This window comes from Pungitius pungitius, chromosome 10 (assembly GCF_949316345.1).
Source record: "Pungitius pungitius chromosome 10, fPunPun2.1, whole genome shotgun sequence".
NCBI classification, from domain to species: Eukaryota; Metazoa; Chordata; class Actinopteri; order Perciformes; family Gasterosteidae; genus Pungitius; species Pungitius pungitius.
In genome coordinates this window covers 10,230,358-10,247,912 of record NC_084909.1, presented here as the reverse complement: position 1 = coordinate 10,247,912, position 17,555 = coordinate 10,230,358, and the positions used below count along the sequence as shown (strand labels likewise).

Below are 17,555 nucleotides of genomic sequence, written 5' to 3'. Positions count from 1 at the left end.
AAAGTTTCATATCAATGTTTCAAATGCATTAAAAATAAAGTCATTGGAAACAATCTCATCCATTTCGGCTTTATTGTAGTTTGAAATCAGAAATAAACAGAACAAATAAGACCTAAACCTGTAATTGCTAATTCGTTTATAAATATCCAATGTTATGGTTGAGTTAAATCTCTCATAGCTCCTTCTGACATTGGCCCTCGTAAATATAAAATCATTTTTTTTAAAATACATTCACTTGTGCTGTAGGAATAATAAAAAAAAAGAAAAGCTGCCGTTGGAATGAGAACAAGAATAGGCCAGTTGTCTTCATCATTGGGCTGCTTGTAGGAAGCAGCAACCGTGGGTCAAATAGGGAGTCCTGCACAAGGACACCTCCCCTGCTGCCATGGGGGCCGTCTTTCAACGAGACACCGTTACAGATGCTGTTGCAACCAATCTTGTTATTCGGCAATTACAGTGACAACAACTGACAAAACCACAAAGTATTGCCCAAATAGATTGACCCATGGAAATCATATTTGACATTAAATGACAACAAACACAACAAACAATAACTATTTACGCATCACAAACCAACCAATCACGACAGGATGTGATGAATCAAAACAAAAGGGCTGTTGGTGACAACTGCTCCTGAATTCAGAATGTGGGGTTTTGGGGGAACAACTGTAGAACTGTCAGAACAAGTAGAAATATGTTATCTACCCCTTTGTATCTGAAGCGACAGACAGAGGAAAGATGTAAAATGACCTCACCCTGGGTTTTGCCTGATTTTCACACTTAACACACCTCATCTCACTACTGATTGTATTCCAAACCATTTGCATGAATGCCTCTTTGAACTTCCCGGAAACTCATCACTAATTAGTGATATGTAATGAGCAAGTGTCAATTTTCATACTAAAGAAATACAATAAACCTGTCTCAAAAGGTAATAAAAAAAAAACATGCCCTCAAAAAATTATTTAAACTAATATGAAGCAAACCAAATTTGCTAAAACTCCAGTGTAGTGTTCTGTGCTACACAGGGACACGCCCAACAAGTGCAAGAATCATCTTGGAAAGTAGTCAAAGATCTGAAAAAAATATTCAAGTTTTTTCATGCAATTAGTTTATACCATGATTAATTCCTCCTCTAACAATTACGGAATGTTTCACATAACCTAATGATTCCTCATAATGCCATTTGAGCTTCACTTAAAGAAATGTCCAGTAAACTATTGTTATAACATACATTAAAGAGTAAGAATTTGTCAGAATTGTGTCAACGTTTATTTTAATTGGTACTAGACTAATGGAACTATTGCACTGCAAATTCAAATCAGTATCAATGTCAAGTGATTGGATTTAATCTCTACCACACACTGATTCTTTTTGGATGCATTCCTTGGTCCCTTCAATGGTGTGGCCAAATTCAGTAAATTTCACAGTTCACCTCCAAATTATGCGGCTTCGCTGCGGAGTACGTTCTTTCACAGAAAATGGTCCAGTAACATCTTAGCACTGTGCTGACGTGTCTTTTTTGGTTGGTTGGTTATTAAACAGGTTTATCTGATCCCAGACCAGCTGTGAAGATAAGATCCCCAGCCTGAGCCCCGAGAACCGGACCCCTCCTCCTCACCTGCACAAAGGAAGATTAAAGAACAACTGATCAGCATAAGGTGTGTGTGTGTGTGTAAAATCCTGATTAACAGACCATTTTTTTGTGCATTTACAAAGCCTGTTCACTTAGACCGCACCTTGTGCAATGGCGCCCAGTTTGCTTTTCTCCTCCGGGCTGAGCTGCAGCATTGTGTGAATGACGGGCAGAAGGGCCTGCCTCTCGCTGCCGGATTGCAGGAAGATGAACTGCAGCAGGACGTTCTTCAGATACTCCAGGTTGGCCACACTCTTCTCCCTCTCCTGGTTACGTTCTAGACGACGCACTTCACTTTTCAGCAACTGGAGAGGCATGAAGAACACAAATCAGTTGCGTTAAATAATAAAAGCCTGGGCATTGGCCTAATCCTGGCTTAGAATACTATTAGTTTCCCCAAATCAACACTTCAACCCAAAATGGCAAAATACGTATTATTTGGTCAATAAATAACTCAACCATACCATAAATACGCAACCATAAATATGCAAGTAACAAAGTAACAAAACAATAACAAGCATTTTGAGTGTCAAAGCTGATCTACCGGAAATGGTGTATTAAATGTTCCACCTTGCTCCTTACATCAACTACAGGTTATCAACTATTTTTAAAGATAAAACCATAATTGGTTATCTTATCGGTATTGGATATAAGGGGAAATATAAATTATGTATTGGATGAATAATAAATCCAAAGTTAGCTCAAGGACATGTATGTACATGACTGAAAAGTCATCTTTTCTTTTTACTGGATTACATTTTAAAACACAGTAGAATGAAACGACTTTAAGACATATCATGACCTAATGAGACCCAACTAAAACACTGGGCGTTAGATAGCAAGCAAGATTTTTCTTAGATGAGAGTTACTTTTTCATCTATTATTAGGTAATTAGCTGTTAATCATACAGATATAGAGCGAAATTACAAATGGGTTGTTTCCGAGCGTTACTGCACACGCTCAGAAATTATTTTGGTCAGCGCTACTTGCCGTAGCCCAACACCTTACGTCACACAAGCATGGCGGCGGCCTCTGATTTCCTGCTCTCTGCTTCGTTGGTTTATAAGCGTTGAAACGTCAGTTCTGTTAAATATTTATTAACAAACACCAACAGAGTTTCCTTAGTCAATTTTTGGGGGGGACAATTGGAGCCCTTTAACCTTCGGTGAAGATGGGGCTGGAGCGGTTGTTTCGCGGGGCTCTGGCTTATTACTCCAAACACCTTCCACTCGTCAACTTTCAGCAACGATTCAGAGTCCTTCAAAATGTGTCGATGTCCAGGCAGGCGTCGCCGAGCACGTCCAGCGTGGTTAGCCGGGCTACGTGTGCAGCGGGTCAGTGCGGCAGGATATTCGTGCAGAAAGGCACCCGCGGCGTCGCTCATAGACAGCCGGCCGCGCGCCTCTGCACCTCCGCGCAGCCCTCCAGAGACGTCACCCTGTTCCGGCACGACAGGACGCGCTTTTTCCAGCTCCTCGGGCTCTTCTGCGGGGGCCAGTTTCTCTTCTGGACATACCTGGGCCACTTCGCTTACACCGGACTCAGAGACACGGGGGCCGCTACTGAGAAAGGAGGGGCCAAGACGTCCACCACCACCACAGGACTCGCCGGGATGTGGAGTTTCGAGATGAACCTGGGGTCGAACACCTGGAGGTTCGGCTTCACGCTGGGATGCCTGACGATCGGGGCGGTGATTGTCGCCCTCGGGGTCCTGTTTTGCAGTCGCTCTGTCAGCCAGGTGGTTTTGCACAGAGGTGGGAAGATGGTGACTGTCTCCACCCAGTCCCTTTTGGGACCAGACAGAGGCCGGAGAATAACGGTGCCACTGTCCCAGGTGGCCTGCCACGCTCACAGGCACGAGTCCCCCTCGTTCATCCCCCTCAGGGTCAAAGGATACAAGTTCTACTTTCTTCTGGACAAAGAGGGGACTGTGAACAACGCTAGGCTGTTCGATAGCACTGTTGGGGCTTACCGACCCTTTTAAGTTGTTGTTACTATGATACTGCTGTTAAAACTATTCACCAAGGGGACACTGACTGGGATTTCACATGGCTGCATAACAAATGCCAGATTGTTTTTATTGTCTCTTCAATTGAATAAAAACCTATGAGATTAAAAAAAACTACTGTTTTGGGCTCATTTAAAGATGTGTCAGATTCATTTGAAAGTATTAGTAGCCAAGGAAGTAGAGGCTGAGGCGACAGGGGGGCGTTGCTTGATGCTCTGTGAAATAAAACAGATCAACCTTTTTGATCTGTTTGTGCCTTTTTAACTTTGTGCGTATACATACGGTTATCTGCTCCATGAGAACAGCATTGGTGGCCTCAGTTTCGTGCAGCAGGCTATTCATATGCTCCATGCTGCGCGTGGCGGTGCTCAGCTTTAGGCTCAGCTCTTCTTTGGTAGGCTCCACGGTCCACACAAAAGGCTCTAGAGACCAAACCAGACAGAAGTTTTTAAGTCACCACTTTTAGAAAATCATGGGTGCAGAAGCTGATTCGCCTCGCCTCAAGGTATAAAACAAATCCTCTTCACACGCACCTTGTTTGGGATCCGGGGACGTGAGTAGCTGCTCCAGGGAGGGCAGCGGAGAGAGCGCAGTGGACGGGCTCTCTGTCTCGGTGGTCTCCATTCCCTCGCCCTCCTCTCTGGCTGTGGACTGGAAGTCGCTGAGGGACATCATTCCCACACCTGCCTGGTTGTGCTCAGTGTTTCTGCGCTGGGGGTCTGACGACAGGGACTTCCGGCCGGATTGGAGCGCCACTGAACCTGAAATAAAGAAGTCAAATTAGGCTAAACATACATGAATTCATCTTGCTCATCAAAGAGGACCTCAAAACTATGTGCTAAATCGGTCCAATCAACGTAATCCCTACTGAAGGGAGCTGAGCTGAAGACCTTGTTGTTAGTCAGTGTCCTACTTCATTGGGACACAAGGGGGCACAAGACACATTGGCGTTAACCAGTTCTTCGGTTGGCATAGTGTGAACAGAGAGGCGACAGGAAAGCGTGAGGCACTTGAGGGGAGTTGGTGGACAAAGGAGAAGATTATGATTAATGGACCTGAAACTGAACCAAAAGACCAGACACGACCAATTCCCTCACCTCCAGTCTGCTGCCCTTACCGCCTCCCCACATGCAGCTGAGTGAGGAGAGTGAGACGCTGGAGTGCTACGTGCACATCTTTGTGTTGCATTTGAGTCCCACCAGATTTTACAGTCTGATCAGGGATCAGAAACACAAACGATGAGGCAGACAGTTTGCTGGTAGCTCGAGCGCAGTGGAAAAACTAGCTGAGCTTTGTAAGATGACAAAAAAAAAACATTTTGCTACTAAGGATCCTGACTCTTGTATATGCACGGACGTATTTAATTTAATCTGTTGTAGGTTCAACATACTTGATTCATCATGAGGAGACTCATAATAAATTGACCTGTAGTGTTATAAACCACCAAATCTAATTTATAGTATAATGAATCTCAATCTCTAGAACAGTCAGCAACATAGCGAGGCCTCAAACAGTATCTGCAACTAAATTAAAGATCCATGGAAATGGTCCAGCAGTTTTATGGCCCATTTGCCCAATAACGTAAATACACACAGTGGTGTCGAACCCTTCTGCCTTTAAATCAAAATACAGGGGGCTCAGGTTTGACTTTCAGTAAAGGCTGTGCGAGCCGCTAATGATGAGTCTCTCCAGATGCCACAGTGAGCGGTTTGCCACACTGAGAGGCGGGATCAGAGCCGAGGAGGTCCGCCAACACCTGGCTCTCCTGGAGATGCGCATACACACACACACAACCACACGTACACATCCTTCCCCAGCCAATGTGTGTATTTGCCGTTTGATTGCAGAGGGCAGCTGTGTGGGAGGTGATGAATGAGCTTCCAGTGCTGCTTTTTTGATAAACACACCAACACGCCCTCTCCTCTGTTCTCTCTCGTATCATTCCTCTTAAATAGACAGAAACTTCAGTTCTCTGCACATTTCAGATGCATTGAAGGATATTTTCATATGATAGCTACTCATGTTCACTTATATGGAACAAGTTTTTTCTTCATGCTTACTGCTCTGGCTCTGCAGGTGGAAGAGTTGCTCCTCAACACGGGTCAGCTGGCCCTGCAAAGTCTCTATGGTGGCCCGGTGGTCATCTTGCAGCTTCCTCAGCTGCTCTCTGTAGGTGTGGCGCTGGGCTTCGGCCTGGGAGGTCAGGTCGGCCTGAGTCTGGGTCACATCCGACCGCAGAGCCACGTTCTCCGACTGCACTGACATCAGCCTGCAAGGGGACACAGAGTTAGAGGAAACGAAAAGCTCCCCTGCAGCAGGGAATGCGTCGGGATGTCTCATGACAGAAATGATAGGGCAAGCCGGCTCACCTCTCACGGAGCTCGGCCTCCTTGCTGACGGTTTCCTGGAGGATTTTGTTGTGTCTCTCCAGCAGGGTGTCGTGTTCAGTATGGAGCTGCTGCAGCTCGGCCGTGGTGCTGTGGAGGCTCTGCTGGCTTTCTGCCAGCCGGGACCTCAGCTGCTCTACCTGCGCCGACAGCTGCTCCCTAACAGACAAACACTGCGTGTTCATCATATTCACATCCCTCCCACAGCGTTGACTGACACTTGCTTAATTTGAACAGCTGAGTAGCCGACTTTGGAACTGCAATTTAGATTACAATAACATCTAAATGATTTCCTGTGTGATAAATCCTGACCAGGCTGTGCTTTCAGGCCTGAGCCTAGCATTGATTTAGCAAATTACAATTAGTTACACTATAGTGCAAGAGCAATTATCACACAGCTAGTACGTCACCATGCATTTAGGTACCTTCCGGGGTGTGCGTCTCTCTGGTTGTTTGATGCTTCACTGACATTCATATTCATTTGTTGTGCATGATGGTCATACAGCTATGGCCCTTACCTCTCTAATTTGCCAGACTCTCCTTCACTCTGGGCCGTGGTTTTACTCTTCTGCTGTTTGAGCACATTGTGAACTCGCACCTTATAACCTTCAAACTCGCCAACCGTTGCAACGAGCGCAGCCTGGAATCAGCACCAAGATTAAGAAAAGATATACAGTAAATGACACACATTCACTGGAGATTATATTCTAATACTAAAACACTTTTGCTCACTTGGGCAATTCAATAAACATCATTTAAAGACCTGTAGCCATTTAGCTTGCTCGTATATGCATTGTCACTCATATAAACAGATTTTAAATAAACAAACAACTCTCAGGCTAAATAACATAATTATGGCTCAACATCATATGAACAGTTTGCTCAGTGCTTCTTAGCGGATTATACATGGGAAGATACATAGTATATGTTGGGGTGTATTGAATATTAGAAGTGGTTTTCAAGCCTATTTTAAAAATATATATATATATATTTTCAGGCAGCTTATGTTTTTACAGCCAAAAATATTACTGTTATTGTAAAGATTGAATGATTAATCATGGAGATAATATTGAAACAAGCTGCAGCCCCATACATCCAGCTCTGTCTACCGAGTATGAGCTGGTGCAATATTCAATTCAATTCATCCAAGCTGGGAGTTTCTCCCACAGCATCTCAAACACTGATGCTGATGTTCTCTTGAGTAATGTTCTATAATCTGCTGGATATTTTCAGTGATCAGTGAGTCATAGAATAAACTCTTTAGGTGTGTGTGTGTGTGTATGTGTGTACCTGAGCGGTATCTCTCTCCTCCTGCAGGCTGTTAATGCGTTGCTGAAAGGAGCTGTTGGTTCTCTGATGCTGCTCCAACGCAGACCTCAGCTGCTCCTGCAGACGATGACGCTCGCCCGAGAGCTCGCACACCTCGATCTTAACGCACAAACACACACACACCTCATAATTCGACTTTGGTCGGACAGACATGTTGATTCATAAAACTATACATTTTTTTCAAAAGGGATAGCTGAGAGAAGCTTTTCTTATACTATCTGTGTCACCTTGGAGTTTTCCAGCTGCTGTTGATTTGCCTCCAGCTCTCCTTTCAGAGAGGTCTGCTGAATCATAAGGGAGCTTTCCTGCATGTCAGCACACACACACACACACACACAAATGAACAAACACGGCAACACACACACACACATGAATAACTATTCCCAACATCTCCAAGGCCTTCTCAACAATCATGCCCACACATGGTTGCACAACTATTTACAATAATCAGGCAGCAATGTCACACACTGAAACAAAAAATCCTGTGGGACACACTTACACATGCACGCACACAGACACACACACATACACACACACAGAATCAGACCTGCATCTTGGCGTCGGCCAACTCCTTTTTGGTCTTCACCAGCAGTTGTTTCACCTTGGAGGTTTTCTCCTGCCCCTGGTCCAGCTGTGACTTCAACGCCTCTGTTAGCACAAATACACACGCACGCACACACGCACAAAGAGAGAATACAATTTGAGATGAAATTACATTTCTCATACACACACATACACCAGAGGGCCCTGCAGCTACACAGAGGCAGTAAACCATCATTCTTTTATTAGAAAGTTACAAGTAAATAATTATACATCCACCCTTTACCTGGGCCCTGCTTAAGGTGGAGCCCTCACACCATGAATTCAAATCCAGGCATGAAATAGCGAGTGTAAACAAAGACAACTCAAACACACCAATTTCCTGTTTGAGTGAGTCCTCCTTCTGGGTCAAGGTCTTTATCTGGGCCTTCAACCCCTCAGCACACTCATCTCTATCTGAGAGTTTGGCATTGAGTTCTTTGACCAAGCGTTCGTAGTCGGCCATCTCCATGTCCAGCAGAGAGCTCTGCTGCGCCTCCTGGAAGCAGAGTCGATATACTACGTCATTACAGGGAATGGAAGTAAAATTCTCCTCGGTCAGATCATTATCTCAAACTATTAGGGGAAGAAAGGTGTTTAGGAGAACACTCATATTCCCCAAGTGACTTTGTATTTATCCATCATTCCATTGAAAATTTAATTTAATTTAATCTACACATTAGTCATACTTGAAGACCTAAATACATGGATATGACAATAAAATAGTAAAGTGTTTTTCAAGAGATTTCTTTATCTTGGATTGTGCGTGTTTGACTTTTGAGGACCTTAATGTGTGTCTAAGTCATTTAAAATCCCTAAATTTCTATTTATGTTTATTAATATCTATTATAATATACTAATGCTCAACTTAAACATACTTCTTCAGTATACACTTTATGTATGCATGTGTTTATTATCACAACTCTTTATAAACAAATTTTACGGGATCTTAGCCAAAACAATAGAGCACTTTATCATGATTATCGGTATCAACCTCAAACCCCCTGTTTGTTGGGCTGTACCAACAATGTGGACAAGTTACATGAAGTCAGACCTCAGTGTGTACTGCTGCACTTTGTGGGTTTTCCACTAATGGAAAAGAAACAGCCACCTCTGTGCTGTGGGCTGGAATGGCTCTCTTTCTCTCAGAGGTGCTGCTGCAGCTGCAGGCCGGGCATCACCAGTCCAGTCGCTTGACTGAACAGCCCCTTCGGAGACACTACTGTCTCAGAAGCTGTGTGTGTGTGTGTGTGTGTGTGTGTGTGTGTGTGTGTGTGTGTGTGTGTGTACCTTACGTAGCTGCTCCAGCTCCTGGGCAGTCTGCTGAGACTGTTGCTGCTGCTTGCGAAGCTGGGCTGTCAGCTCTTCTACCTCCTTGGTTGCAGATGACAAGTCCTGGAGAAGCAAGCGAACACACATAAGTGTTTTTTAGTATGTATGCACTGTGATTTCATGTAATCATATAAACATTTATAAACCTGCAGATAATTTGACATTTTTTCAGTTAATATTTGTATAATCCTTTTAGCCATGCAGTTGTATCAGAAGATCAGCTAAAACACAGAATAGAGAGCAGTGGCTGGCATGAGAAAAAAATGAATATCTATCCAGCTCTTCTTTTTCTACCTTGATCTTCAGTTCTTTCATAGATCGCTCAGTAAGCAGGTCTCTGTCCAGACTGCTGGACCGTTTTTGAAGCTCCTGATTTTGAGCTTCCAGCTGCCTCACTGTGCTCCTTTTTGTCTCCATACAGGCCAGCAGATTCTCCTTCTCACTGCAGAGTGTCTCGGTCTGTAAAGGATTTAATCAATCAATCAAATTTTATTTGTAGAGCGCCTTACAACAGCCAAAAGGTGCACAAGGCGCTTTCCAGTTAAAACAACAAAACAGTAATTAAAACCTCAGATATACATAAAAATGGCAGTCCAGTCGGAGGCTACGTATTAAAAGCTTGTCTGAATAGACGTGTTTTCAACTGTGATTTAAAAGCACTTAACACCGTGATGCTTTGCAGGTGAGCTGGAAGTGCGTTCCACAGCTTAGGTCCCTGGTTAGCAAATGACCGGCCTCCATACTTTTTATAGTTAAACTTGGGAGTATCCAAAGTGGTGTGTTCGGAGGAGCGTAGAGTTCTGGTTGGATTAACCATACGTGTTATTTCTCCTGTCAGGTGACACACTATTATGTCCGAGATGGCAACCGCTTATGAAAATAGAGAAAAACTAGTTTAATTATAATAATACTAATAATAATAATTTGACTGGTGAGTTGAGAATATTCTACGATCTTATGAAATCTCACTGAAAGGAGAGAATGTCGTTTTTACGTCCCACAGTCTTTCACCTGAAAATGCAGATGTGGACAAATGCAACACAACTGCGTGAACACACGCGACTCGTCTTAGGTCATTCATGCAAATCTGACAGCGCTCAGAGGGATTTCTCTGCAAGGAACACTGAACCAGCAGCAGCTACCTACCCTCGTCTGTCAGCCAGACACCGAAGCTATGATTGGTAAACAAAGATGCGCCGAAGTACTGTTATATCCCTGACTATCTTTAAGTCTGCCCCCCCGGAGAACCATGAGCGCACACAAGTATACATTTGTGTACCAGAAAGCTGTGTAGCACTAGCACAGAGCAGATGGAAGCCGTAGTCTGCTCCATTTACCTGCCTGTTGTTCTCTCACTGGAAAGCGACAGTTACGAGCTTGGGGAGAGGGGGGTATATGAACAAAAATGTCTCCCTTGCTCACCCAGTCCCATCTGATGGGCTATTTGTGGATGGCGTGCCGTCAGGTGTGGCCGGGAAAAGAGTCGCTGGCTAAAACCACTCACTGTAAATCAGACGTATCCGGTGGTACGCCAGAACTGTTGGGAGAGATCTATTGCCGGACAAAGCGCCAGTGCTTGGATTTACTGGAGGGTGAGGGCAGTTTGTGTATTTGTTAGTAGTAACGTCCGGGTGTGTTTGATCGAGTGTGTATTAGTGGTACCTGCGTGACAGCACTGCTGAGTTGTTTGGTCAGCTCGGCAATCCGTCTCTCAGCCTCCGCCAGCTTCTCGCGCTCTTTATCCAGTTGCTCGGTCTGCCTGTCGTAATCTATCTGCAGATTCTACACCAACACACAAATACTCATTCAGAACCGCGCGTCTGAGATATCAGCCGCATTCACTGAAATATGGGAGAAGGCTCTCATTAGACACAACAGACTGGTTCCCACTCTAATGGAGAAAAAAAGTCGTGAAGCACAGTGCCGTCTGGGGGATGCTTGTGGAAACCTCCGGGAGTTAATCATAAAAAAAGCCATTTTCAAAGCAAGCATGCAGCCACTTGCTAATTAGCATATATCAGGAACACATGCAATTAACCAAATGTTGAACGATCGTTACAGTCAGTTAAATCTTTGGGTCAGCCCATGTTGGACTTCTCCTTTGACGAAAACAAAACAATTTAAATAGGACATCAGGTGGAGACATCTGGACACCAACCATTCTGTCATGAATTCATCAGCCATGGAGGAAACAGAACAAGGCTCAGTGACAATAAAGCCTCATGTGTTCAATATTGAAGAATAATAATAACCAAAGAATATTGTTTACATTACATACTTACCCAGTATCTATCTTGGAATAAAGCAAAGAGACTATTAATCTGTTGTAAATTCCTCGTTTGGTACATCAACCTTCTTCTGTTTTAACCTCGCAGCAGCTATTTGCATCAATGTCTTTGTGGAAGTAGCTTTTAATAAGTGAGATACCATTACAAAGAAGTTACAAAGAAATTAAGTGAGTTCTGTGCTACATGTTCACCTACCTTGTAGCCTTCTGCACCATGGATAATATCTTTCATAGAGCTGCTCACTTTCTCCCTCTCTGATTTCAATGACTCTACTACCTCCTTGAGGGATGCAACCTGGGGGAATAAAAAGGTGGATTCAGCCATTTAAGCACAGAGTACAAGTATCACCTGAAGGAAAGACTGTAACACGTAAACTCAAATGCCATATCAATGTTGATGAATATGGAACAGTGGCATTTAAAGTTGTGCTTCACTCTTACCTCTTTCTTACTGGTTTCCAGCTCCTTCTTTGCTTTAATGGCAACTGCCTTGATTTTGTTCATCTTCTCATTTTTTTCTATGTGTTCTTTCTCCAGAAGAGCTGAGGAAAGTCATGTTATGAATGTCTAACCTGTAGTTTGTGCAAACTAAAATAGTTTTTTTCTTGAATGGATATTTAAGAAAAAAGTGTTACCTATTTTCTTCACGGTCTCTGAGGCTGCACTTTCCTCAGAGGAAGCCAACTGAGCTGCAGACTCCTGAGAGATATCAATTACACATACATGTTCACTATTGTTCTTTAATCAACCCCAACTCTTTTTGTTCAAACATTATCATTTCCATGAGTAAATGTTCCCCCAAATATTGGAACGCATTTATTTTTATTATTTCTAGAATTGGATTTCAGAAAGCATGCATGTCTGGAAGTTGACTGTCATAAAGGAAGCTGCAATAAACATATTTAATGTTGAAGTGCAAATTTCAAATGGTGCTATCAGAAGGTCCCTTTACAGACCGTAGTCATGCACCTGATCAATCATTGTGACTTTCTAGATCATGGCTGATTGGGCGGTAAAAGCTAAATATGCTCAATCCCAATTCATTATTTTGAATATTTAGAATCAGATATAATATAATCAGGTGAAATTCCCATTTCTTTGGGACTAAGATGTGTTGGGAACTATTGTTAGATGAACCTGACAGGACAGGAGCAGCCGTACCTGGAGGGCAGCAACTTCGCTCCTCAACTGAGATACGAGTAAATCCTTCTCCGTCAGCTGGTCTTGGAGCTCTCTTGTCCCTCTCGCCATTTCCCCTTCCTCGTTTTCTTCTTTCTCTTGAGTCATCTGAGAAACATGAGCCTGCAGCCGCTGGTTCTCCTCATTAAACTTCACATTGATCGACTTCATGTCCTCCAGGTCTTTCTGCAGCCCTTCGGTATCCTTCACCACTTCCTCCAGGTTCTTTCCGAGCAGGCTCCTCTCCTGCTCCAGGTCTGCGATACGAGCCCGGAGCTCCGTCACCACCTCCTCTAGCGCATTTACCCCTTGAGCCTCCTCAAGATGAGTCCTCAGCAGCGCCCTCTCCTTTTCCAGCTCGTCCACGCGGGCTCGGAGCTCCTCTACTTCTGCGGTGGAGCTTCTGAGGACTTCACGGTGATTCTCCTCCAGGGCTGTGATGGCGACGCGGGCCTGATCTACCTCCTCTGTCAGTGAACTCAACTTTTCCTTGAGGCGATTCTTTTCAGACGTCTCCTGCTCTAGCTGAGCCTCCAGGGCGGCCAGCTTAGAGCCCAAAAGCTCCCTCGTTTCGTGAGTGTTGGAAACCCCAGAAGATGCCTCCTCCAATTGTTGTTGGAGGTTGTCCTTCTCGGCGGAAAGGTCTTTGATAGTCCACTCTAGAGCAGAAGCTCTCTCCTGTTGTCTCTTCACCTCCTCGCTTTGGCTCTCCTCCATCTTTTCCCTCTCCTCTTTTAAGTGCTGCACTTCATCCTCCCTCTCTTTTTTCAGGGCCTCCAAAGCCTTCATGTTCTCCCCGCTACGCAGAAGGGCCTCAGCCTCTTTCTCCCGAAGCATCCTCTCGATTTCAGTGTTCAGCTGTTGCAGTTCCTCTTCTTTGTGCTGAAGCAGAGAGCGTGTTTCGTTTCGCTCGTCGGTCAGCGTGTCGACCACCTCTTTTAGTTCTTCAGTCATGCTTTCCTTCACCTGCAGTTGGGAGAGGATCTCCGCATTCTGCCTGGTCAGTTCCTCTACAGCTTGCTTCAGCTCACAGGTTGAAGTGGTTTGTTCCTCCACAGACAACTGGAGTTTCTGGTCCTCACTTGCGAAACCTTCAAGCTTCAGCTTCAGGTTTTGTAGCTCCTTCATCAAAGTGTTTTTCTCTTCTGTGCCCTCGCTCACTCTATCCAGCAGTTCATCCCTCTCCAGGCTGAGTTGTTGCATCTTGTCTTGGAGTTCCCGTACAGTACTTGCTCCTTGCTCCTTCATGGCTTTGTACTGAATAACAACATTTGTCGTCTTCTCACCCAGTTCTGTTTCCACACCTTGCAATATGTCCTTCATTTGTTGACACTCGGTCAGAGCAGAGTCTCTTTCTCTGGTCAAGGCCTCACACCGGGCGCTGAGCGCCTCTGGGTTCAGAGGGTTTCGGTCCACAGGACTGGTTGCTGATTCACCTCCTCCATGTTGGTGTTCTCCACTCTGCTCTCCTCGGACTTCCTGCCGATCAGGAACCAGGCTTACAGCTGGGTTACTGACAGGACTTTCCCGGCTCATTTGCAATTCGTTGATTTTGAACTCCAGCTCTTCTCTCTCCATCGTGAACTCCTCCCTGACCCTTTCCAGCTCCGCCTCCAGCTGACTGTTGACATTACTGAGCAGGGTGAGCTCGTCCTGTAACATGGTGCTCTGGGATTGAAGTTCTTCCACGACTGCTTTCAGTCTTCCATTCTCTGTCTCCTCCCCATCACCAAGGCTGGAGTCACCCTGACTGCATGCAGACAGCGCCAGCATTTTGGCGATCCCTGATCCGCGCCCCGGTTCCTCGTCTTCCTCCTGCACATCCTGCAGGTAGCTGTCTGGAAAAAATAAGGGTAAAGTTAGCTACCTCAGTTAAAGGTGTGACAGACTGCGGTAAGTCAAGAGTCCTCTAGCACGGCTTCAAGTTGACTATGAATATGTTAAGAAATTACAGATTTCAAAATTCAATAAAACAAAATGTTGTTTTATTGAATTTTGAAATCCAACCAAAAAAGGAACCATAATGTGACCCTAAGTTCAAAAGTGAAACGAAGACTTTGCATGCAGTGTTATTGCTTGGACAGGCGATTTCACCTAAAAGAGGCTTTGTTTAAATAAAAACTGCCGTACCTTTGAGAGCGAGCTGCTCCGTCAGCTCCTCGTGGAGCAACAAGAGACGCTCCCTCTCCATTTCAAAGTCCTCCTCCAGAGCCCTCATCTCGTCTTCGTGCTGCAGACTCTTCTGAGCCAGCTCCTCCTTCAGGTTCTCCACCTCCTGCTGGGTCTTCGTCAACTCCCTTTGGTGGCTCTCCTGCAGCTCGCCGACCTCCTGAGATTTCAGCTTTTGGGTCGCTTCCAGTTCAGCTCGAAGGGTTTCCAGTTGAGCATCTAAGCAAAGGCGGATGTCATTAGCGCTCTCTTTTGCACCGGTGTGTTCGGGCGGCGGCTCCCTCTCTCTTTCACGCTCCCTCTCCCTGTCAGTTTCCTCTCGCTCCTTCAGCAATTTCTGGAAATAAGCCACTTCTTCTTGGTGTTTGATGTTGGATTCCTCAATGCTGCCCTCTAGGCTCTTGATCTTTCTTTGGTGATCTTCTGTCACACGGTCGAGCTCTCCTTGAAGCGCAAACAGATCATCCTGCGCAAAATAAAGTAGGTATGTTAAGGCAAACTGCATTATAAGAGACATGCATCAACTTATAGAATTATGTTGATTCTGAGTGATCAGAATAACACTGTAGAATTTAGTAAAACTGGCAAATGAATCATTGCTTCACATCATTTAGTATTTGAGTTGTATCTTACCTTGGCTTTTTGCATAGTCTTCTCTAGATCTTTACGAGACAGTGAAAGACTTTGCTGAGTTTCTGCCTTCTCGAGTAGTAAGGAATCCATCCTCTCAGTCAACTCCTATTAAGACACACACCCACGGGATTAGCATAATGCTCCATGAAAAGGAGGCGGAGAAGAATATGTAGAGTAGACACGTCATATCATTCTGCCCTACAAACAAACCTGTATCAGAGCGCTGTCATCAGAATTGTTACATTTTTTGGATTGCTGTTTGAGGGAGTTTACTTCTTTTTCCAAATCTGAAAAAGGAAATAGCATCACAAAGTTACAGACATAAACTATTTGTCCAAAGATCCAAACAAGGCTTTACATCATTTAGAGCTACCTGCACATCTGCCCTTCATCTTTTGTATGGCAGCAATCTGCTTCTTGGAAAACTTGATAAGGTCATCCTTGGACAGTGTGTCCAGCTGAGCAGACAGCAAAGAAGGAACGAAAAAGAGAAGCATGGATTTTTAATAAAATATAATTTAAACAATTAATTATCTTTACAAAAGATTGTCTTTTCCTCGTAGAGAAACATGTGTTTGTAAATGTGCAGTACCTTTGACCTAGATGCACCTGCTGGTGATGCAGCCTCAGGCTCGGCTCCAGTACCACCGGAGTCCTGTTTCAGTCAAGGGAAAAAGAAGAAATTAAAAGTATGTGGAGATTGCTATACGGATATTCAGTATTTTTTTTACAGATATACTTAAATACTAGTTCTAAAACCAGCACGTATGACAAATCATAGATTTACTGTTGCCCTGCTACTTAGTTAAAACTGCATTTTTTAAAAACGTGTTTTGACAGCTCCTGTGTTTGATTGGCACTCGCTTTTCAATTCGGCATGCATCAAACCAAGTATAAAAACGGCTATTTCGGGTTTACGAAAGATTCCTATTTTCTATCTGTCAACATTGACAGCATTTCAGTGGCTGGCGCAGGCGATGGGAGTCACAAACTCGAGCACCTGAACTCTGTGACACCACCTTGCGATTGGTGATGTGCGCCGCTTGTACATGAGTGATGGTGTAAATGCTTCAGATTAATTTTGTGACGTGCGAAGTAACATCCAAACCGACGTTTGAAGCGTTTCAGTTAAACAGCAAAGGTTTAGAATGAAGCTCGCAGGGCAAACAACACATAAGCGACAACGTGCCCTGCTAAATGGTTACAACAATGTTTTGAGGTCACAAGAGCAGATATTACAAACGGCACGGCATTATATTTTAAGCTAAAATTGAGGTGCTATGCACGAGCGACTAAATTGAGCCTTACTGGCTAAAGCTAACTCCTCGACACTGAACATTTACCTCCATCTTAGTCGCGGTTTCGCTGATTCTCGGTTCACCGGCGAGTCGACTGGACAGCGGGAGTCAGAGGGGTTCCTGGAATAATTATATTGTATTATTTTACTTTATTTTAATACGAAGACATCCCCTCTGTTGTGGTTCTGAGTTAACAGACTAAGGCAACGACTATCTTCCGCAAACGTCAACCCCGTGACGTCAGCGTAGCATACGTCACACATTTAGCCGGAACACCCGTGTTTTGTTCCCCTTCTTTGACAGTCCGTAAACCTTGAATGAATTGTCTGAATTAACGGTATTCTACATTATTCATATAATGATATACATATAGATCTTTATGTAGAAAGACTTAATAAAGTTTAACTGACATTATTTGTGCACCTTGTCGTCCCCCAAACAACTGAAAGAAATTGCTCTTTGACCAATACTGCATGGTTGCATTAGATGTCAGTCCGCCTACAGTATTACCTGGAGGTATAAATATCATTATCCACACAGCTGATGTCTGAGGGCCTCTGGAGTGTGTCGCAACTGAGTGATGAAAAGGTCATATTAAGAACTTTAACCTGTTTTTATAGAGGTGGTTTGAAAGCCATGTCACGTCTGGATGCAATATAGAGTGAGGCCTGAAAAAAACTCCTCCTGCATATAATGTGTTCTTATTTATTATATTTTA

General features: G+C 44.2%; 2 protein-coding genes across 3 annotated transcripts; one reads left to right on the top strand and one right to left on the bottom strand.

Moving 5' to 3' along the window:
* Positions 1-55: 55 nt before the first annotated feature.
* Positions 56-17,075, bottom strand: LOC119228605 (GRIP and coiled-coil domain-containing protein 2). Of its 2 annotated transcripts, XM_037488381.2 has the most exons (24): positions 16,883-17,075; positions 16,132-16,194; positions 15,913-15,997; positions 15,750-15,826; positions 15,540-15,644; positions 14,868-15,372; positions 12,720-14,575; positions 12,194-12,257; positions 12,000-12,100; positions 11,755-11,853; positions 10,934-11,053; positions 9,566-9,730; positions 9,230-9,334; positions 8,276-8,438; positions 7,908-8,008; positions 7,588-7,665; positions 7,322-7,459; positions 6,550-6,671; positions 6,014-6,190; positions 5,705-5,913; positions 4,178-4,405; positions 3,927-4,066; positions 1,740-1,941; positions 56-1,621 (listed from the first exon to the last, which is right to left on the bottom strand). In XM_037488381.2, exons 1-24 carry the CDS (start codon positions 16,886-16,888, stop codon positions 1,548-1,550), a joined length of 4,983 nt encoding a protein of 1,660 aa, XP_037344278.2. In that variant the 5' UTR covers positions 16,889-17,075; the 3' UTR covers positions 56-1,547. The 2 variants fall into 2 exon arrangements, with proteins under 2 accessions (XP_037344278.2, XP_037344279.2); XM_037488382.2 differs by lacking the exon at positions 7,588-7,665.
* tmem223 (transmembrane protein 223) lies at positions 2,654-3,750 on the top strand. Its single transcript, XM_037488383.2, has one exon. It carries the CDS (start codon positions 2,808-2,810, stop codon positions 3,618-3,620), a length of 813 nt encoding a protein of 270 aa, XP_037344280.2. The 5' UTR covers positions 2,654-2,807; the 3' UTR covers positions 3,621-3,750.
* Positions 17,076-17,555: the final 480 nt, after the last annotated feature.

What these genes read in the sequence shown, in the direction of transcription:
- tmem223 (XM_037488383.2), top strand. Translation starts at nt 2,808, where the DNA reads ATGGGGCTGGAGCGGTTGTTTCGCGGGGCTCTGGCTTATTACTCCAAA.
- LOC119228605 (XM_037488381.2), bottom strand. An exon ending in GGAGCAGCTCGCTCTCAAAG is followed by an intron (nt 14,576 to 14,867) that starts GTACGGCAGTTT and finishes TATTTTTTCCAG; the next exon opens with ACAGCTACCTGCAGGATGTG. An exon ending in AGCAGCTGGAAAACTCCAAG is followed by an intron (nt 7,460 to 7,587) that starts GTGACACAGATA and finishes TTGTGCGTTAAG; the next exon opens with ATCGAGGTGTGCGAGCTCTC.